This window comes from Euwallacea fornicatus, unplaced genomic scaffold (assembly GCF_040115645.1).
Source record: "Euwallacea fornicatus isolate EFF26 unplaced genomic scaffold, ASM4011564v1 scaffold_112, whole genome shotgun sequence".
Lineage (NCBI taxonomy): Eukaryota > Metazoa > Arthropoda > Insecta > Coleoptera > Curculionidae > Euwallacea > Euwallacea fornicatus.
Window position 1 is genome coordinate 109,387 of NW_027096080.1, and position 22,685 is coordinate 132,071.

General features: G+C 46.6%; 1 protein-coding gene across 1 annotated transcript; it reads right to left on the bottom strand.

The window, feature by feature from the left end:
- Nucleotides 1–17,615: 17,615 nt before the first annotated feature.
- Nucleotides 17,616–19,583, bottom strand: LOC136350107 (uncharacterized). Its single transcript, XM_066301632.1, has one exon. The coding sequence runs from the start codon at nt 19,581–19,583 to the stop codon at nt 17,616–17,618; it is 1,968 nt and encodes a 655-aa protein (XP_066157729.1).
- Nucleotides 19,584–22,685: the final 3,102 nt, after the last annotated feature.

Sequence of the window (22,685 nt, forward strand, 5' to 3'; positions counted from 1 at the left end):
AGATAAAAAAAAAAAAAAAAAATTCTATTGTATATCTTCACTCAGTTCTTCGTATAACGTATTGGGAGGGGAGAGAAAGTGGGAATGTCGTGTTTGTCGTCTGAGGCAAAGTGGGTTAAGTATTGTCCAGTTGTGTCGGTTGTTTTTCCATTTTGTCTGTATTTGTGATAGTCTGTCCGTTATTTTTGTCATGTTCGTACGCTCGTATAGTAATTGTGTGGAGGGGTTGTGCAAAGGATTATTAGGATGTCTTGTTTTAGTGATGAGTCTCAGAGCGATTTGTTCTGTTGTCTGTATATGTCTTTTGGTTTTTTTGGTAGCGTTTGCTCTCACTATATGTCCGTAGTCTAAAAGGGGTCTGCAGATCGATTTGTAAATTCTTGTCGCTGTCTTCGTGCTGATTCCCTTGTTTTTGTGTCAGTGATCGAAAGTGTTTTGTTCGTCTCGTAATTTCTGTCCTTATGTTTTGTACATGTTTGTAAAATTTCAATTTGTGGTCTATAGTTACGCCCAGGTATTTTACGTCGTTAGTGGGGTGTATTGTATGTCCGTCTGCTGTAAGTGTCGGGGAGTTTTCCTTAGTTCTGTGATTTGTCAGTAAAAGTTGGTTCTTAGCGGGATTCGGTGTTAGCCTCCACTTATAAAACCAGGTCATAGTGTCGTCCATTAGCGTCTGCAATCGGTCTACGGCTTTCTTTGTCGTTTTGTCATGTACTACAAGCGTCGTGTCGTCAGCATATTGTAATATGTAAGCCGTTAAGTCTATGTGGTTTTTGTTCAGTAAGTTGTGGTTATAAATGTCGTGGCAATATATGTTGTAAAGTAAAGGGGAGAGGGGCGAGCCCTGGGGCAGGCCTTGCTGTGGGGAGAACGGGAATGAGAGCGTGTTATCAATTCGAACTTCAAGTAGTCTATCGTCAAGTAAATTTTTTACTATGTGAACTAAGTATTTCGGTGTGTTAAGTCGGTGTAGTTTGAATAGAAGTCCTTTATGCCAAACACTATCAAAAGCCTTATTGATGTCCATAAATAGGCAAGCTGATTTGTTGTTGTTTAGTTGTGTGATCTGTATATTGTTCGTCAAGGTAAAAAGAGGGTGAATTGTTGATTGCTTCTTCTTAAATCCAAATTGGTAAATCGGTATGTGTCGTGCTAAATGTTCGTCAAGTCTGTTTTTTATGATGTTTTCAAATAGTTTACTTAAAACTGGAAGCAGCGTAATAGGTCGGTAGTTCTGTACTTGTGAGTTGTCTTGTCCGTTTTTCGGGATCGGTATAATTATGCCTCTTTTCCAACAGTCTGGTATTGTGTTATTGGTCATATGGTGGTTTAGAGCTCTCAACATTACATCGTGGGTTTTTTTTATATTTAAGTCGAGAACGTAGTTTCAAAATATACATATACACACACATATTTGCCAGGTTACTATTTTAATTTTCGCGTTACAATTACATTTGCCGGGTTAATTCAGGTTACTATTATATTTTTCAGGTTACTATTACATTTATCAGGTTATTATTAATTTGCCAGGTCACTATTACACTTTTCGGGTTACAATTACATTTGTCAGGTTAATATAATATTTTTCGGGTTTTTCTTTTAATTTTTTTCATGAAACGGTTTAAAGCTACTCATATTGAAGGGTACTAGTAGCAAGGACGAGACTATTAATTCTCACTTTTATATAATTCACGTAAACAAACGTCCTTCTATTTTTGTAATTTATTATTTTTTATTTTTTTCTTTTTTAATTGAAAGCTATACGTCACTGCAAGGTTTCATTAGGGTAAATTCAGTAATTCAAAAGACATTCGAATAATACCGTCGATTACACGATTCGAAAAGAAACGACTAAGACACTTTAAGCAGCAATTCACCAATGGGTATTAGTAGTGTTAAGTCAACAATCTAGATTTTTAGAACAATCGCAACGAAAAAACCGCAACCCATCACTCCTCCTTTCTTTCTTTTTTTGTTCCTAGGGAATCAGTAGTCTCTTCTCCCAGGACATCTTTTCTAATCTCCCTCTCTAGTTCCGTTCCATTCTTCGTCCAAACTAAAATAAGGCACCTAAATCAGTCATCCAATTCCGATTTTCGAAAAACTTCACACCAACCCCGAATTTATCAACAGGTCCCTTTTTTGTTTTTGAACTATTTATCGTAAACACGTTAAGTCGCCGACTTATATTTATTTATATTTCTTGTATAGATTCATGGAACATCTTGGCTAAATTTGAAGTTCAAACAAACATATTTAAAAAATATACATACAAGCAAATAACACGAGTCGACTTCAAAGTTAATATTAACCTAATCTACGCAAATCTCCGTTAACTAACTAACTCATGTTAAAAAATGTTAACCAAGCAAAACGGTTCTAGAAATTACGGATTTTAAATAACTATTCAAAATTAACCAAGATGACTTCCAATTTCAGGTTACATTCAATTTCGCAATATTACGTGATTTTACAGTTTTTTTCCTCTATTTTTTTAAAATTCTTCCATTCTTCCTTTATTTTTGTTTCTTTACTTTTTCCATTTTTCACATAGTGGTTCAAATATTATTGCAATATAACTTTCCGTATAAACAGTAAGAATTATCAAAGGGACAGTTTAATTAATTATATATGTCGGCGCCATCATAAATTTAGCGAATACCCCTACGTAGACAGGCTCTGTGTATTGGTACGACCCTATGTAATCGATCGGGGTTCTGGGTTTTCTCGCTATTCTGTTGAAACTAAACCATTCATGTTCTTTATGATATGACTTCCAGGAACCCCAGGAATAAGGGACGCACTTGTTTTTAACACGCAAGGGGAGGCAAAACGGGGCCAGGGGACGAAATGAATATTGTGTGTCAGAGTAGTAATTATCGAGATTTGGGTGGTAGAGGTCTGGCCCCGGATTGTCATGTCTCTCATCCTTTGATTTGATTACTATACGGTTTACCTTTTGTGCAAGCGATTATTGCCATAAGACATTCATTAGAATATAGGGTAGCCGATAGTTGGTCTGCTACATGTAAATTAGTGTAATCTTAGCGACAGTTGTTTTACTTAATAAATTGGCGGTGTTTAGTGACTATAATTAGTGTTTAACTTGGGACTCATGGCTTCTGAAAGCAGTTCTTCCTCTCATTATCCGACATATATATGTTAAAAGAATTAAAAGAAAACAAAACACTTTGTCCCAACAACTTCACTCTTTATTTTACTTTTTTTCTTAGAATTAATACCCCAAGAACATTCGGCGCAGAGATCCAAAACTAATCTCCTCTACTTTTACTAGCCAGGACCCCTTTTCTTTTTTCCTTCCCTTCTTGCATGAATACAGTCTCGGGCCGTGTTTATATTAACATCATTAATATCAGGTTACACATTGAGCCAACGGCCCAATGTGACAAATCAGGAAAATAAGGTCTACTTGCGCTATTTATTGGTAAAATGTTTGGTTACTATAACACGGCCATCCTGCATTCGTGCGCCCACGCACAGTCGCATAAAACCATTTTAGTTTAAATAACAACCCCCCCTTTTTTTTTAAATCATCTATAATTACTTAAAACTAGGCTTCACCTTAGTATAAGTAACAAACAACTCTATAAAGTGAAACAATAAAATACACTAAGTTAAAAGCACTTTAAAGTCCACTGGTAAACTAATTAAGGGTCAACCACTTAGAATTCGTAAACTTATAGTTCTGATTATTTAAATACAAAAATATCAACCATTTAAGGTTCACAACTAGACAGAAACTTGTATTTTCCATTAATTAAATTAAAAATATCAACCATTTAAGGTTCACAATTAAACAGGAACTTGTACTTTCCATTAGTTAAATTAAAAGTATCAACCATCTAAGGTTCACAATTAAACAGGAACTTGTACTTTCCATTTAGTTAAATTAAAAATATCAACCATCTAAGGTTCACAATTAAACAGGAACTTGTACTTTCCATTTAGTTAAATTAAAAATATCAACCATCTAAGGTTCACAATTAAACAGGAACTTGTACTTTCCATTTAGTTAAATTAAAAGTATCAACCATCTAAGGTTCACAATTAAACAGGAACTTGTACTTTCCATTTAGTTAAATTAAAAATATCAACCATCTAAGGTTCACAATTAAACAGGAACTTGTACTTTTCAAGTTTGTCCCCCTTCTGGCCACCTTCGCAGTTGCTCATGTGCTGCTGTTTTTGTTATTGTACCTCTTCGGTGTACTCTTTTAATCACATATCTTTCGTTGTCCAGTAGCTTCAAGATCTCGTATGGCCCATCAAACTTTGACTTAAATTTTCCCCCAGAAACTTGAGTGTCTGCCACCACTACTCTATCTCCTATTTGATATAGCTTGGCGGCTGATCTTTTACTGTTAAACCTAACTTCTTGCTGCTTCCTATGCAATTCCATGCGTTCATTGGCTTTTGCCCTGGCTGCTGACAGATTTTCAGTTTTGTGTTCCGTAATACCCTTTAACAAGTTTTTCTCCGCTGCTAGTCGTTCCCTTTTCCCAAACATTAAAAAATTTGGAGTAAAACCAGTGCTTTTACTTTCGGTCTCATTCAGCACAGCCTCAATTTGTGGGATTACTGATGTCCACTTAGTCTCTTTTTCGTCAGTCAGGATACTTCTCATCAGGTTGAACAATGTTCTCATGGTCCGCTCAACTTGACCATTTCCTCTAGGCATACCCGTCGCTATAAGATGTAAGTCTACATTGTTATCAGTTAAAAATCCTTTAAACTTCGAAGAGACAAACGCTCTGTCGGCAATTATCGTCTTTGGCTTGCCAAACTTTTGGAATACTTTTCTCAACGCTAGTACAGTATATTCTAACTTTTTATTGCGAATTGGACAGAAAATATTGTATTTTGAATAGGCATCGACGATCACTAGGATATGCGTACATTGATCGGATTTCACTAAGGGACCAGCATGATCAATGTGCCATGTCTCAAAGGGCTTAGTAGCCTTTTCACCTAACTGATATAAACCAACTTTCTTGCCAGTGTGACTTTTACTTATTGTGCAAACTCGGCAATTTTTGATATATTTTTTTAACGTTTGACTCATTCTTGGCCAGTAGAGTTCCGTCTTTAGCCTCGTTATTGCCTTTTCCCAGCCTACAAGAGCGGCATCATCATGGAAAGTTTTCATAACCAGTAATCTACCGGCAACTGGTACAAAACACCGAGGGCCATTGTCGTTTTTAGTTGGTTTTTGTGTTATGTAATAAACCAATCCATCCTTGATTCGAAATCCTTCTTGTAACTTGTTATGCTGTTGTTGACAAAAGGGGTCATCTAATTGAAATCCTTTTATTGTTTTTGGTTGCTCCAATGCTTTACGTTTAATTTTTACTGGGAGGGTTGTTGGATTTCGACTCATGTAGTCAACGTGTCCCATTCTGCATCCTGGTCGATATTCAATATTAAAATCGAAATCCTGTAGTCTAACCCACCATCTAGCCACTCTTGGATGTAAATTTTTCTTGAGAGCTGAGGCTCGTACTGAGTTACAGTCAGTGTGGACAGTAAATGGGATACCATACAGGTACACCCTAAAATGTTCTGCACCTTCCACAATAGCAAGAGTCTCCAAATCGTAAGAGTGATATTTCGCCTCATATTGGGTGGTTTTCCTACTGAAATAAGCAACCGGGTAGGATACTCCTTTCTCTTTCTGCATCAGAGCAGCAGCAATTCCCACAGCACTAGCATCCGTGTGCAGTTCTGTAGGTAGGTCTGGGTCAAATATTTTCAGGATTGGTCGTGACGTTAGTTTGGATATTATTTCTTTCCGAATATTTTCTTGCACATTGCCCCACTCGAAAGGAACATTTTTTTGAAGCAATTGGCTTATCGGGGCAGTCAGTATGGAGAATCCTTTTATAAACCTCCTAAAGTACCCAGCAAGACCCATAAACTGTCGGACACCTTTAATGTCTTTTGGAGGGCAAGTCTTGGTAAGAGCCTCAATTTTCCGATGACTAGGTTTGATTGTTCCATTTCCAACTATAGTGCCCAAATATTCGATTTCAGAAGCCAAGAATGTGCATTTTTCCCAATTCAGGGTAAATCCAGCCTTTGTGAGTTCTCCTAAGACTTGTCGTAAATTGTTGAGTCCTTCCTCAATTGTTTCTGAGGCAATCATAACATCATCCAAATAAACTTGCGCTATACTGTCCTTCAGTTTGCCCAAGGCCTTATTAATTGCCCTTTGATAGCAAGCTGGTGCATTCGCAAACCCGAATGGCATACGGTTGTATTCGTAATGACCATCGGGTGTCACGAAGGCAGTGTATTGTCGTGAGGATTCCTCAATCTCGATTTGGTGAAAACCGGATTTCATATCAAGAACTGTAAAATATAATTTTTTTCCCAATGCATCCAACTGATCATGCAAGTTTGGTAAAGGAAAACGATCCTTGACAGCCTTAGAATTTATCGCCCTGTAATCTACACACAACCTCAATGACCCATCTTTCTTTTTAACAAGGACTATAGGACTCGCGTATTGTGATGAGCTTTCTCGGATTATGCCTTCATTCAGTAAATCGTCTACAATTTTTTTTAGTTGTATACGCTCAGCGTATGCTAGTCGACGTGGTCGGAAAGCTACTGGAGTGCTATCATTTAACTTGATGCACAGTTTTCCGGTAGTTACTACTGAAGGGCGTTGAGCCTGTACCTCTCAAAATTGTATCCAATACCATTTGCTGCCGCTCGTTCAATCCTGATACTTGGAAATTCGGTATGGTAGAGATTAGAGTTGGCAGAGCCGTGCTAAGCCGGAGGTCAATGCCATGATTTCTACGGACAATCTCCAATCCTTCACGACTTATAACGTCCCAACCTATAAGGGCATCCACTTCAGGAATTGTAAAATCATTAACAACTAAAAAGTCTATTTCAATAGTTACTTCCTGAAGGCTGACAAGTAATACACATCTTCCTAAAACACGAGCTTTTCCATTGGCCAGTCCAGCCAAAGTCATTTCATAGGGTACTGGATTTCCATTTACTCGTCGAACAACATGTTCATGAATAATGGAAGCGTCAGCCCCACTGTCCACCATATACGAAAAGGACTCAGACTTGCCATAGCTCGTGACTATGGCTCTAGGCATGATAGTACACCTCCGTATATTGACACGCAATGCTTTTGGCTTCCCATTTTTTTTCCAGCAGTTGTTTTCTTCATGGCCGCTCCTTTTACAAAAAGTACACTCAACAGTAGACTTTTTAGGGATGTTTACACCATTAATCTTTGATTCCGAAAGGAGATGGCGACAATTTTCTTTCTTGTGGCCTGTTTTCCCGCAATTGTGGCATTTGCCACTGAACACATTATTGGTCCTACGTCTCTTCAGAAACGGTGAATTCATGTTAGAATCCATGGTAGATTTTCGTTTTAGTGCTTCATGGCGCCTTAGAATCATCATAAGCTCAGCTTGATTAGAAGGATTTTGCAAGCGAACGCTTTCAAAAACAGAATTGGAATTAATTTCTTCTATTACAACTAATAAAACTTTTTCCCACGGCAATTGAGCGTGGAAGCGGTATAACTCCCGTATTTTGGTTCTTGCAAATTCGCTGAAGGTCTCAAATTGCGAGCATCGTACTTCATAAGCTTTCTTAAATTTATTGCCCCACGACTCATGGTCCGGAAATGAGCTTAATAGATCGGCTTCAAATGTTTTCCAATCCCTAGACAAGGGAGCCCATCCCTCATAGAAACGGCGGCCTTCACCACGTAGTGCTTGACCAGCTTTTAGTATGGCCAAACAGTCATCGACATTATACTTATTTCTAATACGATTGACTTCACTTAACCACTCTTGCATGGGATAGTTACTTTTATTCGGGTCAAAGGAAACAAAATCAAAACTCAATGGTTCTCTCACCTGGGTTAGAACGGTCGGAGCTGTGACATTTTCTCCACTTATGGCAGTGGTGGTGGATTTTAATTTAGCCACTTCAGCAATCAAACTCTGCAACGTCGTTTGCATACTCAGCAACGTAGAGCCCAACAAATTACTTGCATCCCCTGTCTCCGTTGCACTACCATTTCCTCTTGAAGTACTTTGGCCCTCGTCATTGTTTTCAGCACTAAGTTTATCATTTTCTGACATGTTCACCACTTCAACAAATTCCAACAGTAACAATCTTTTCGCAAACACGCGGTTTATCCCACTTCTGATGTTAAAAGAATTAAAAGAAAACAAAACACTTTGTCCCAACAACTTCACTCTTTATTTTACTTTTTTTCTTAGAATTAATACCCCAAGAACATTCGGCGCAGAGATCCAAAACTAATCTCCTCTACTTTTACTAGCCAGGACCCCTTTTCTTTTTTCCTTCCCTTCTTGCATGAATACAGTCTCGGGCCGTGTTTATATTAACATCATTAATATCAGGTTACACATTGAGCCAACGGCCCAATGTGACAAATCAGGAAAATAAGGTCTACTTGCGCTATTTATTGGTAAAATGTTTGGTTACTATAACATATATGTCGGTGAATAATAGTGTTTATGTCTATGTCTATGTTTATGTTTAGTCTTTAGGGCATTTGTTTATATAAAAAGGGGTGAAGATACCGCAATTGGGATAACTCTTCGATTGCAGACGTAGTCACGAGAAACCCACAAAAGGGACAAGAGTGGTTTGTGAATTCGTCGGTATCATATAATTAATTATAGTCTAGTGCTTAGTGTCTTTTGTTAGTTACTGTCTAGTTATTAATATTAAAGAATAATGGAAAAGATGAACAACCCTTGTGCTTCTCCGACATATATATACTTACCTACTCTATAAATTAAAAGGGGAAAAGGAAAAGAAAAAAGAAGGGACAAATACTTACTTAATTATTTATTTATTTGTTTATTTATTTATTTATTTGTATACTTACCGTACTCGATGGCTTTGGAAACTAAAAATTCCGGGAGATTGGGTGCAGGGAGGAGCGGGATGGGAAGGGGTATGGAGATTGCGCAGCTCAACTTCAACAGAAGTCAAGCTGCGCACGATCTAATGGAAAAAATAATGGAAGAGGATAAAATTGACATCTTGATGGGATCGGAACCGAACCGTAGGGTGGGTGCTAGGGAAATTTGCGATGAGGACGGGGATAGTTTCATTAGAATAAAGGGGGACTGGTCAGCGGGAGAGACTTTCAGGGGGAAGGGTTTTGTGGGGGTGGGTTTCGGGTCGGTGACGGTGGTATCATGCTACTTCTCACCGAACGGGGAAATGGGGGATTTTGAGGGGATGTTGGAACAGATCGCGATCAGGATAAGGGGGGTCAGGGCGGGAGGGGGTAAAGCCGTGGTGGGCGGAGACTTGAATGCAAAGTCCCCGGTCTTCGGGTCGGTGCGGACGAACGGGAGGGGGAGGGTGCTCAAGGACTGGATGGCTGCGGAGGGTCTTGTGGCGCTGAACGTGGGGGATGCACTGACTTACGTGGGATCGAGGGGGGGATCGGTGGTTGACGTGACAATGGGGACGGTGGGCATTGCGGGGTCGGTCGAGGGCTGGAGGGTGGACGCGGAGGGGGAAAATCTCAGTGACCATAGGACCATAAGGTACAGGGTGGGTGGGGTGAACGAGGGTAGGGAGTATGGGAACAGGACGGGTGGGACCAGAAGATGGAGGGTGACGGAGGGGGCGATGGAGCGCTTTCGAGAGGAAATCTCGGGCTTCTTCACGGGCGCGGGGGTAATTAGTGTGGAGGAAGTGATTGGGACAATTGTGGAGAAGTGCAATAAGCACTTCGAAGCAATTGGAGCGAATGGGGGAAAGAGGAAGGGAGTGTACTGGTGGAATGGAGAGATTGCGGGAGAGAGGAAGAGATGCCTTACCCTAAGACGGCAGATGACAAGGATGAACGCAAGAGATGGGAGTGAGGATGATAAAGAGAGTGTGAGAAGCGAATACAAGGAGGCGAAGCGAAAGCTGAAGAGGAGAATACACGAAAGTAAGCTCGAGTGCTGGAAGAAACTGTGTGAGGAAGTAGAAGAGGATGTATGGGGGAAGGCATATAAGATAGTGACTGGGAAAATGGGACTCAGAAGGGTTGCCATATTAACAGAGGAGAGAACGAGAGAGGAAATGGATAAATTATTTCCATCGAGACCAGGAGTGAGGTGGGGAAAACCGGGAAGCAAAATGAAGGTGGGGGAGGAATTCACGAAGGCGGAGTTACAGTTAGCTTTAGCCGACGTGAAGAAAAGGAAGGCCCCGGGGCCGGACGGAATAACCCCGGAAATCATGGTAGAGTGCGTAAGGGGGCACCAAGAAAGTTTCCTCAGACTGTTTAATGACTGTCTGAGGGAACGATGCTTCCCGGGGGTGTGGAAGATCGCGAGGCTCGCGCTGGTGGAGAAGCCGGCGAAGGGATCGAGTGGGAGGGCGTCGTACAGGCCAATATGCCTAATAGATGGAGTCGGGAAATTGCTGGAGAGAATGATTGTGGGCCGGCTGAACGGGGTGCTTGAGGGTAGGGGTCTGTTGAGCGATAGGCAGTACGGCTTTAGGAAGGGAAGGTCTACGGTGGATGCGTTGAAGAGAGTGAAGGGGGTGCTAGAGAAAATCAGGGGGAAAACGGTGAAAGATAGGGAGGTGTGTGTGATGGTGCTGCTTGACATAAGGAACGCCTTTAACAGCGCACCTTGGAAGAAAATCGTGCAGGCCCTGGAACGTATGGGTGTGGATGAGTACCTGGTGGACCTGACGAAATCCTATCTGTCTGAGAGATGGATAGAGACGGAGTCGGGTCATAGGAGGCGGGTCACGTGCGGGGTGCCGCAGGGATCGGTGCTGGGCCCCGTACTGTGGAACGTCTTCTACGACGGAATACTGAAGCTGGATATGGAAGAGGGAGTGGAACTGATAGCGTACGCGGACGATTTGCGGTTTTGGTGAAGTCTAAAACGGGAAGGGAGTTGGCAGCCAAGACGGAATATACCGTGGGGAGAGTGATGTACGAACTAGATAGAATGGGATTGGAAGTTGCGCCTGAAAAAACGGAGATGGTGATTCTGGAAGGTCAAAGAAAGGTGACGAATGTAGAAATTGAGGTGAGAGGGAGTGTGATAAAAAGTAAGGAGTCTGTGACTTATCTAGGGGTGGAAGTTGGAAGGAATTTTAGATTTGCAGGGCACGTGGGGAAGGTATGTTTGAGGGCGAACGGTGCGTTGAATGCGTTGACGAGACTGATGCCAAGGGTGGGCGGATGCTCGTCGAAAAAAAGAGGTCTGCTTGCGTCAGTTGCGAGATCGATGGTGCTGTACGCCACGCCGATATGGGAAGAAGTAGCCTTAGGTTGCCCCTCGCCTATGGCCTTGCCCCCAGCCTTGGGTTCCTCCCTGGCTTTGGGTGTTCCGCACCCCGGTCCCCCGGCACTATGCCCTCCCCTCTTTGCATAGAGGACAGTACCGCTGCGTGCGGCAGGTCGCGGCCTTGTGGCCTCCCTGCGCGCACCTCACGCACAGTCGCGAGCGGTCCTCTCCCTTGTATTGGTTCGCCCTGTAGCCCCCCTCCCAACATCTGAAGCAGCGATCGGTTTCCCGCCGCTCCTTCAGACGACACCTGGAGATGCCTACCTGCACCTCGGTGACCCTCCTCACCCGTCTGACCGCCTCGCCCTCCACCACAAGCGTGGCGGTTTGGCAGCTTCCGAAGCTTGGACGGAGACTGAGCAGCCTTAGCCACACTTTCTCCACTCCAGCCGCGGTTGCCACCGCTTCCACCACTTCTTCCTCGGTGGCGACTGCGTCCAGGCCGTGCACTTGGAAGGCCGCCGACCTCCCTGTACCCCCTCTCAACCTGTTCGAGCCCAGCTCCTTGGCTAGCAACTCCCGCAGTTGCCCGCCCTTTCCTCCTTTCGACACCGTCAGGAGCATCTCCCCCTTCTTCGTCTCCCTGACGGTGCTGATCTTGACCTCTTGGCCGCCCCTGGCAACCACTTGCCTTACTTTCTTGAGGGCATCCAAGTAGGAGGTGCCTTCCTCCCTCGCCACGAAGATCACCCCTTCCTCTTCCCTCTTTCCCTCTCCTTGCTCCTTTTTCTTTTCTTCCTGAAAATAGAAGCAGATTTTAATCCCACTTCCCTCTGCCGCAAGCTCCCCCAGCTTCCTTAGTTTCCCGGGATCGGATCCCGGAATCTGGGGGACGACCACCCTCGTCCTTCCCTCCCTCTGGGCAGTTCTCACGAGCTTCTTCAGCGCTCCGAAGACCGCTTCCGGACCCATGTCCCCACCCATCTGGCAGAAAAAGACGAAGCGCTCGAGCGTCTCCGTCCTCCCCCCCTTGCGCAACCGGCAGGTCTGCACAAGGAAGGGGATCGTCCCCGCCTCGTGCTCGCCCCCCAGTTCAGCCAGCTCGGGAAGCCCGGCCAGCACTCTCTCCTTGAGAGGACTACTCTCTTCCCCCACTATCACCCCCAAATCGCTCCGATACCCCTCCGACATGGGGTCCCCGTGCGACACCTCCGTCCGTTGGAACAGAGCCGCCTCCCACCTTTCCCGAAGAGCCTCCATCAGCTCCCCGGAAGCGACGAGACTGCGGATCCTTTCCCGCTGCTCCTCCGTGCGTCTTTCCTCCGCCGTGTCCGTTTGAGTGGCACAGGTGGCTGTCTCCAGCCCTCCCTTACGCACCCCTTGGACCCCCTCCAGCTGCTTCCGCAGCTCCCTTACCTCTTCGAGAAGCTTCTCCCGCTCCCTTTCCCGTTCCTCTTCCATCTTTTCCCTACGTTTAACCGTACGCAGGGCACTCTTGACCGCCATTACAGCGTCCAAGAGCTCCTGCTTTGGTTTCCGTAAGCTCTTCACGACCCGGTCCAGGTCCTCCATTTTCTCCTCCAGTGCCCTACGGTCGGCCATGGGAGAGAAACTCTCCGCTGCCCTCCCCCGTTTCCCCCCCTGGGGGGTAGTCGCGTGATGGGGCACCTCTTCCTGAGAGGCGTCGGAGAGCTTCTCTTCCATCGGCCCCTCACCCCCCTCATCACCCTCACTCACCTGCTGCGCCTTCATAGGCGGCGTCCGCAGGAGCTTCTCGCTCCTCGCGAACCCACCTCTCCCTGATCCCTCCTCCGTTTGGACGGACGTCTCTCCCCGTCCCAAGTGGCTGTGGCCCTCCCCAGAATCCTTGGGGCCAGCGTTGGTCACCGGGGCTTTCACCCGGTCGGAGCCAACGGCGGGATTATCACCCGCCTGGGGTAACTCGTTTTTCAAGTCACTCATATTCATTTTTTTTTTTTAATTTCTCTCCCCTCTTCTCTTCCATCCAGGTTAGTCTTTGGGTAAGCACAGGATATCAGGATGGGTTTTTTCAGGATTCTGGATAATTGCAAGGACACTCTGTGGAGTCGGAATTCATCAAGGATAAGGTGATTGGACGAACTGCACTTGGGACTCGGTACAATTCCAGCTTAGGTATCCGTAGGTTCGCCACACCTATGTTCACTGGATGAGGGTGAACCCTAACGGGGCCGCTAGGAACCGGACTTCCATCCAGCCATGCATCCCTTCGGCGCGCACCCCAACTTAGGATTTGGAAGGTATTTAGAGTGGCCTCACCACCCGGCCCCCAGGGGGACCCCCGCTCACCCGATTCGCCCCGATGATGACCCCATCCCTGCAGCCCCCATCAGTACCAGTCGGATGTTTACGGTATGATCTTTGGATAGGACGATTAAGGAATCTCTGAAGAGCGGAAGTTTGCGAGGATTAGGGTTAAGTTGGGAGAAGCTGTACTTTGGTAGGTAAGTACAATTTCAGCTAAAGTTCCGCAGACTCGCCAAGTCTGAATTCACAAGGTGAATCTTTACGGGGCCGCTCGGAGCTGGACTTCCCCCCAGCCTTGCATCCCTTAGACGCGCACCACACCATGGGAATTGGAAGGTGTTTATAGTGGCCTCACCACGTGATCTTGAAAAGATCCCCGCTCACCCAAAGCAGCCCCGGTAAAACAACATTCCTGCCATTTCACCGAAGCACATCAGATGTTTACGGTATACTGAGCTGGTCCACGGCAGAAGTTTTCGTTCCGGACTTGCAAATTTTACTTTGCAGCCATTACTTATCACTTCCACTAACCAAAGCCCCGCAAGGAGCATTGGCCGTTCCCCTATCCGCCACCCGGGGGACGCGCCTGATAGGTTACTCAACCCACAGGAGGGCGTCCAACCTGAACTAACCTGAACTAACCTTTTTTTTTTTTTTGTTAGCGGGGAGGAAAAACCTTCATAGGTACCCGATCTGGTGGTCTGGCGATCGGGTTATGTGGGATTCATCTTCCTCTTCCTGAGAAGAAGGAAGACGCCTACCCAATAAAAAACCTCCCCTCTTCTTCGCACATCTCGTCCGGTACCGCCTTCATGGCATTCCTTCGGACGAGTGGCGGTTGTCCTGTCCTTTGCTAAGGCGGTCATCATCGACGTCTGATCGATTATTTTTCCTAATCGTCAGTGTCGGGTTTTTTCTTCCGCCTGCTATTGTCGGGGGGGATCTTGTTCAGATTGTTCCCTTTCCTTCTTCCGTCTCCTTTCGTGTTCGCACTTTTCTACCATTATGGCGTGCAGCATCTCGGTGACAATCTTCCAAGTCTCTTCATTTTTGAGAAGCAGTTCGGCCACGTTCTCCTTTGTTATGTTGGTTCCGCACTTCTGTTTCGCGGATTCTCTGTGGTTTTCGAATTGTTTACATTCGAAGACCGTGTGCTCCGGATTATCTGTGTTTGTACAGAACCAACATTCGTCATTGTCGGCTTTGCCTATCTTCTTCAGATATGTGCCGAACGACCCGTGTCCGCTCATGGCTTGAGTGACGTAATGGCTCATGTTTCCATACTTCCTCGTGCTCCACGCTTTGACGTCTTTCACGAACGTTTTTGCATGTCCCTGGTATCGGTCCCACCTACGTTGCCAGCTTTCGTATGTTTTTTCTCTGGCTTCTTTTTTAGCCTCCGGTCCTCGCTGCTGTACCGTTGTTCTTTCTTCTACCAGCAGATCCAAGGGTGGCATCCCTGCTAGAGTCTCAGCGGACTCTAGCGAGATCGTTCTGTACGCTTGAATCGCACCGATCGAGAGTCTCCTGTTTATCCTACTCAGCATGCCCGAGTAGGTTTTCTTCTTCATTACATGTCCCCATATCGGTGCTGCGTACAAAACCGTAGACAGTGCCACCGATGCCAAGAGTTTCTTTCTTGTCGCGGCGTTGCCGCTTCCTCCTGTGTGTGGCATCAGACCGACCAGGGCATTGATTGTCCTGTGCGTCTTTTCCGTCACTTTCCGGATATGCACGCCGAAGTTCGCATCTCTTCCGAAGTACACTCCGAGTACTTTCACGTGTTCTCGACTTCCAATGGTTTCTCCGTCAATTTTGAAGGAGAATTTTTTGATTTTCCTTCTTCCGGCCAATAAGACCATCTCCGTTTTTTGCTTGGCCACCCTCAGTCCCTTTTCCTCCATGTTTTTGACGATTCTGTTTACCGACTGTTCGATTCGCCCATGCAATGTGTTGCGGTTTTTCCCTCTCACAACTATTGACAGATCGTCTGCGTACGCTACCAGTTCCGTTCCTGGTGCGACTCTGGTCCTGAGGATGTCGTCGTAATAGACGTTCCACAGCGTCGGGCCCAATACCGATCCCTGTGGCACGCCGCAGCTCACTTCGTGTATCTCACCATCTTCCGTCACTATCTTACGATCTTCCAAGTAAGATTTCACCAGGTTTATCAGTCGTCGACTGATTTTTTTCCTTTCCAAGGCGGCCACTATGCCGTCCCAAGGTGCCGAATTGAAGGCGTTTTCGATGTCCAAACAGACCATCGCGCAGAAATCTCTGTCTTTTACGCACTTCTTATTCACATCTTCGGTGATTTTCTTGATTTTCATCATGGCGTCCACGGTCGATTTCCCTTTGCGGAAGCCGAACTGCCGATCCGAGATCAAGTCGTTATCCTCCAGTTCCTTTTGTAGTCTTTCGCAGATGATTTTCTCGAAGACTTTCCCTATCGTGTTTATCAGACATATCGGTCTGTATTTCTTGACGTTTCCATCGTCTCCGTCCTTCCTCGGTTTTTCGATAAGGACCAGTTTGGCTATTTTCCAAGGTTCGGGAAAGTTTTCCTCCTTGAAAACTTTGTCATACAGTCCCAGAAGGAAGTTTTTGTGCTCCTTGGCGACTGTCAGGAAAATTTCAGTCGTTATTCCGTCCGGCCCTGGCGCCTTCTTTCGGTTGACGTTCCCCAGGGCCCACTCCAGTTCTGAAATGACGATTTCTGCACAATCAGTGCGTTTGCCGTCATTTTCCACTTGCTTCTCCCTTTCCCATTGTATTTTAGGCCTTCTCGGGAAGAGTGCCTCTATCTGTCTGTTTATCTCTTCTACAGACTGGATCCTAAAACGTCCTATCTTCAGCCGTTTCGTGGCTATTTGATACGCCTTTCCCCAGACGTCATCCTCCAATTCCGCGCAGAGTTCCTTCCATTTCTGCGCTTTGTTTTTTCCTATTTCCCGTCTTAGTTCTTTCTTGCGGGTCTTGTACTCCTCGACGGCCCGCTCGATGGCTAGCCTTCCTTTTTGTTCGTCAGCGTTATTGTCTCGCCTGCTGATCTTTGACTTAATTCGGGTGAGCTTTCTCCTCGCCCGAACGCAGTCCTCTCTCTTTTTCCTGATCGTTTCCGACCACCAATAGACGGGGGGGGGGGATGTTTCCTTCCGTTGGCACCTCCTCCCAGGTGTTTGTCGCAGAGTTGCGTGATTTTTCCAGTCACCTCTGCTACTGTTTCATTGTCATATTGTTGACCGAACAGATGCGATACCGCTTCTTCGAATCTTATTCTGTTCCTATCGGTCAGCACCCATCTTTTTCCGAGTTTTCCCTCGTTGTCCCCCTCCTTTTTCGTGTCACTTCCTTGTGTCATGACTACGTCATATCGGATGGATCGGTGATCACTGTGATTTTCCATATCCTCCAGAACCTTCCAGTTCTCGACTCGGTTTCCTAGTTTGTTGTTTCCTAGGGTGATGTCCACGATTGATGTGCCCGTTTTCCTGACGAACGTCGGTGCATTTCCTTCGTTGTAAACGATCAGGTCGTTCGAGTATATCCAATTTTCCAGGATTACTCCTCTTGCATTTGACGTCGTCGTCGTCGATCCTATTACGGGCGTCTTGGCATTCAGATCCCCCCCTATGAGTATCCTTTTATTCCTATGCATCCTAATATGCGTCGATATCTCATCCAGCAACGAGGCGAATCCTGGGTCCGTCCCGTTCGGGGAGAAGTAACACGACAGCAGCATCACATTCTGTATGATAACGTACGTAAAACCAGAGTTCGTGTATCTGAAGTCGACGAGTTTTATATTTCTTAACTTGATGAAGCAGTCTCTCGCGTCGTCCTCGACGTCGAGATTGTCCAGTTTCCGATTCTGCTCGCATCCATTACTACGTCTATTTTTCCGTCCTCCATGTATTTGTCCATGAGGTCGTGTGCAGTTCGACTTCGATTGAAGTTTAACTGCACGACGTTCAGGACTCCTTTTCTTCGAGCTCGTTGGTTCGTCGTTAATTTGGTGTCGTGCTGCATTACGTGTTTTTAATGCTGTCTGGTCTTAAGGGTCCTCCTCCATTCCTGCACTGCGTTCTTGTACGCAGGGCATTGGACACTTTGGGCCTTGTGGTCCACGTTGTCGTTCTTCCCCCCTTCCTTGTAGCAGGCATAGCATCTTGGGGGGTTTTTGCAATTCTTTGCCTGATGTCCTTTCTCGGAGCAATTCAGACATTTCCCCTCCATCGTGTCCTTGACTGTACATTTCCTTGAGCTATGCCCGTATCTGCTACATTTGTAGCATCTAAGTGGCGAATCCGCTTCCTCCACTCTACATTTGGTCCATCCTACCTTTATGTGCCCCCTTGTGAGGATCTTATTGGCCGCCTCTATGGGCAGTCTTACAAAGGCGTGCTTTAAGCCGGCTCTGTTTGACTTCTTGGCCAGTCCTATTTTGACTTCATTGTCAGCCACATTTAGGGCTTGCACGATCTCCGTCTCCTCTACGCTTTCGTCCAGATCTCTGACGAATATCGTCTTAGACCTGGTGACGAGTTCGGACTCGCCGACCTCTTTGGTCTTCTCTTTTATGAGATCGAGGAATTTATTTTTTCCCTCGTCCTTACCCTCGAATCCAACTTGGATCACTCCTTCCTTGCTGGTCCTGAGGCTCTTAACCTTAACACCGACCTCCTCCAGGTTTATCTCGCTTTTCAGCGTTTTAACTACTTTGGCGAAATCTTGTCCCGCCTGCAGTTTAATCTTGATGGTGTCTGTTCGCTTTTTGTTGACCCAGACGCCTCGTTGCCGTGTTTCCTCCGTGGTTTTTCCCTCGCTGTCGTCTACCTGCATGGGCGTTCCCTGCCCGGCAGTGTCGGCGAAAGTTTTCTTTTCAGATTTACCCTTTCTCGTGGGCACTCCGAAAATGCAAACATCTTCGATTTCGTTCCTATAAAGGAACTCGAGCAGTCTTCTTGCTCCGACGGTGGTGCCCGACTTTGTTGTAGCGATAGCCAGCCTTTTTCTGTCCGTTTCTCGAGCTTTCGCCTTGATTTTTGACAGGACTTCCATCATTTCTTCCGTTTTCCTTTCGCCGGTGCTGTCATGCGACACTTTTGCCAGGAAGATGTGCCTATCTACATTCTTCCTGGTTTCTTCGGAGTTCTCACAGATTAGTGTGTCCTGTTGTTTCAGGACGTACAACTTTTTTGGCTCCATGCCATTCTTGTTGATCAACTTGGCCAGTTGATTATTGGTTTCCGCCAGCTCCTGCATTAGTTTGCTGGTTCCCATGTTTTCCACGTCGCTTATCACGACGATATCCCTGTCTTCCTGTTCCAGGATGCTTCCTTTTTCCGTGGAGGTCCTCCGATAGCTCTCCGTGGGCCATGCCATTGTCACCAATTCATGCAATTGGCCAATGTCCTCATTTTCGGCTTTCTCCATTATAGCCGTGATTTTAGCGACTCTCAATCGCTCCTCTTCCGATGTGGGAAGGTCTGTTTGCGTTCCCATTGTGGTGGTGGTCTTTTTGACCATCGCCGCAGTGGACACACCCTCCATTTGTTCGGTTTGGCACCCAATTTCCTCCTTCATGGTGCCCCCCTTGATCCCGTCCAATAGGGCCCATATCTCTTCGGTGTTAATCCCAGCTGACTTCGCTTTCAACGTGGCAACACCGTCCTTAATCTCCTTTTTTGTGTTCACATTTTGGGCCACAAGTCTAGCGATCTCCGATACGGTTCTATCTATGGACTTGATTGCTCGTTTTAGTCGTCTTAGTCGGGATTTCTGTTCCGAAATCCCGTCGTTTTCGTCGATGTTTGCGCCCATTATTGGAGACCGTGCGCCTTCCGTTCTCCTTCTTTTCCCGTATACCTTGCTTTCCTCGCAGCAAGTATCAAATCTGAGGGAGGTCGGTTCCTCCCTTGTCCTTTCCTCCTCCTGTGGTCCAGATGTTGTTGCCAACATCCTTAGGAAGTCCGTCTCGTCTCTTTCTTCGGACATCCTCTCCATTTCTTTGTCTATTCCTACAATTGGGTGGTGCTAAACCTCCCCAATTTGTCGGACCAGACAACAAAGGAATGGTCTATTAGAGACCTAGCGCCCTGTATGGAAAAGAAATGCTTTGTCTGGAAGCAGAAATGGGCAGGCATGTTATGTTACCTGCCCCAGGCAATGTTCTACCCTACTTCTAACTACAAAAAACTGTGTTTTTTCCAAGTTTCCCTGGAAAATTCACCAATTCAAGCCCCTTTTTTGGTACTTACCTTCGTCTAGACGTTCTCTGTGCACTGCAGTGGTTTCGCAGACTCTCTATTTATTCGGAGCTCCTGAAGGCACGTCCGCTCGCTGTGAAGGTCCGGTTGAGACTAACCTGAACTAACCTGAACTAACCTTTTTTTTTTTTTTTTTATAGAGGTTGGGGAAATGCATTTACGCACACCAGACCGTGTTGTTCTTGTTTGATCTGGTAGTGTGGGACTCTGTGTGTGGCGCATGCCAAATACCCACTAAAACCCCCTCTCCTCTCTTCACCCTTTGTTCCCCCCCGGAACCGCCGCAAGGCATTACTTCAGGGGGGGGGTGGTCCTTGTTTCCGTTTCTTTCAGTTTTCCTGCAGTTTTTTCCGTCTCTCATCCAGTTCCTTCTGTTTCATCACTCCCGCTATCCATTTTTCCACGCAGGTCCAATTTTTTTCGCTTGCCAACATTGCTTCCACTACATTTTCTGGCATAATTTCCTCTTCAAGTTCTTCTTCTGCTAATTCCCGGTTTTCTCTCCAGTTCTCGCATTTAAAAAACGTGTGTTCTACATCATCCTTTTCTCCACAGTACCAGCATTCGTCAGTTTCTATAATTCCAAATCTTTTCAGGTAATCCGTAAAGCATCCGTGACCTGTCATGAATTGTGTCATATGGTAATTCAGCTCCCCGTGTTTTCTATCGATCCATTCTTGTAATCTGCTTATTAGTCTTCTCGTCCATCTCCCTGTAGTACATTCATTCCATTCTTCCTGCCATTTCCTCACTGTGTTTAGTCTATCCTCCTGCTCTTCTTGTCTCGTTTTTTTCCTTTCAAAATTGCTTATCTTTTCCTCTATTAGCCGGTCCACTGGTATCTTTCCTGTAAGTACCTCTAGCGCTGCCGTGCTTACTGTACGGTATGCGCAGCACTCCCTAATATTTGCAACTCGTTGGACTTTCTTTATTTTTTCTCGATATCTTCTGTGTTTTAGGGCATCTCCCCAGATCTGGCAGCCGTACGTTATTATAGATGTTCCCACACTGTGCAGCAGTTTTTTCTTGCTTTGCCTTGGCCCATCGATGTTTGGCATCAATCTATTTAGGGCTCTTACTGTTGTTTCTGGGTCCCCGTGACGAGGCAGGAACCCCAACCGGTTAACGTGGAGAAGGAAGAGGAAGGGGGGTCCAAGAACTCACCGACCACCGGCTCCCTTAAGTCGCTAGCAACCGCTGACGACAGGGGAAGTGGGGGAAAGGGGAGGAAGGGGAGACCGAGAAAGGAGGACTAGGTGAGACACGGGTGAGTGGGTGTGAGCGAGCGTGTGTACGAGTGCGAGTGTGTGGAGTGTTAGGATCCAATGGCGGCGAACAGGGAATTACGGTGCCTACAGATCAACCTGGACAGGGGACGTCTCGCGATGGACCTCATGTTCCAGGTGATCAGGGAAAGGAACGTCGACGTGGTGCTCGGTCAAGAGCCCTGCCTGGCCGAAGGGAACTTAGTACGGGACAGCAGCGACGACGCCTTCATCTGGCTAGCGCCGGGTGTCAGGGTGAAATCGCTTCACCGTGACCGGGGGTTCGTGGCTGCGGAGCTGGACGGAATCACTCTCGTCTCCGCGTACTTCTCGCCGAATCGGAGCACCGACGATTTCACGTCGTGGCTCGATCGGCTGGGGGGTTACGTCAGGGGACGCGACAGCAGGAGGGTCCTCATCGCCGGGGACCTGAACGCAAAGAGTGCGAGGTTCGGTTCTGCGGTGGCGAATGCCTACGGACGGGTCCTGGAGGAGTTCCTGGACGCGGCAGAGCTCGTTCCCATCAACGTCGGGAACGAATGGACGTTCGGAAACAGGATAGGCAGGTCGCTGATCGACGTAACCATTGCGGGAAGGTTTGTGAGTGACTGGGTGCGAGAATGGCGAGTCGAGGTGGGAATGGAGAGTGGTAGTGGCCACAGATACATCTCCTATCGCGTCAAGCGAGAAGGGATGGCATCTGGGAGCGAAGAAGTGAGAGTGAGAAAAGGTGGATGGATGACGAGCGCGAAGGGTCTGGAAAAAATGGGCCGGTACGTGAAGGAGCGAGACGGTCTGGGGATCGCGGAAACTCCCGAAGGAATAGTTCGGGAGATAAGCGATGCCTGTGACGAGTGCATGAGGAAGCGTGACAGTGGGAACGGGAGAACGAAACGAGCGGTGTACTGGTGGAGCGAAGAAATTGCAGAAAGAAGGAAAGCGTGCATCAGAGCGAGAAGACGATGGACGAGAGCGCGAGGAAGGGGGAATGAGATCGTTACGAGTGCAGAGGCCGAATACAAGAGAGAGCGCAAGGCCCTCAAGGAGTCCGTAAGGGACGCCAAGAGGGACGAGTGGAAGAAAGTGTGTGCCGAGCTGGAGACGGACGTCTGGGGACTCGGTTACAAAATAGTGACCGGGAAACTTGGCCGCTTTAAAAACGGTCCCTTGCCAGAAGCAGAGATGCGGAAGCAAGTGGACGCGCTGTTCCCGGAGAAGCCGCGGGTAACGTGGGAAAAGGTACAGGTGGGGCCGGATGACGTGCCTCGAGTTACGACTGAGGAGATCCGACAGGCCGTCGGGAGTCTCAAGAGCCGCAAGGCTCCGGGACTGGACGGGTTAACGAACGAGGTCTTGAAACTATATCTTGAGGCAGTGCCCCAGGGTATGGCAAGTTGCGTAAATCGCATCTTGACCTCGGGCGAGTACCCTAAAGTCTGGAAGAGGACTCGACTGGTGCTGGTGGAGAAACCGAAGCGTGACCCGGGGGCAGAGGTCTCGTACCGACCCATATGCCTGGTGGACGGACTCGGGAAAGTGGCGGAAAAGGTGGTCAAGACCAGATTGCTGGAAGA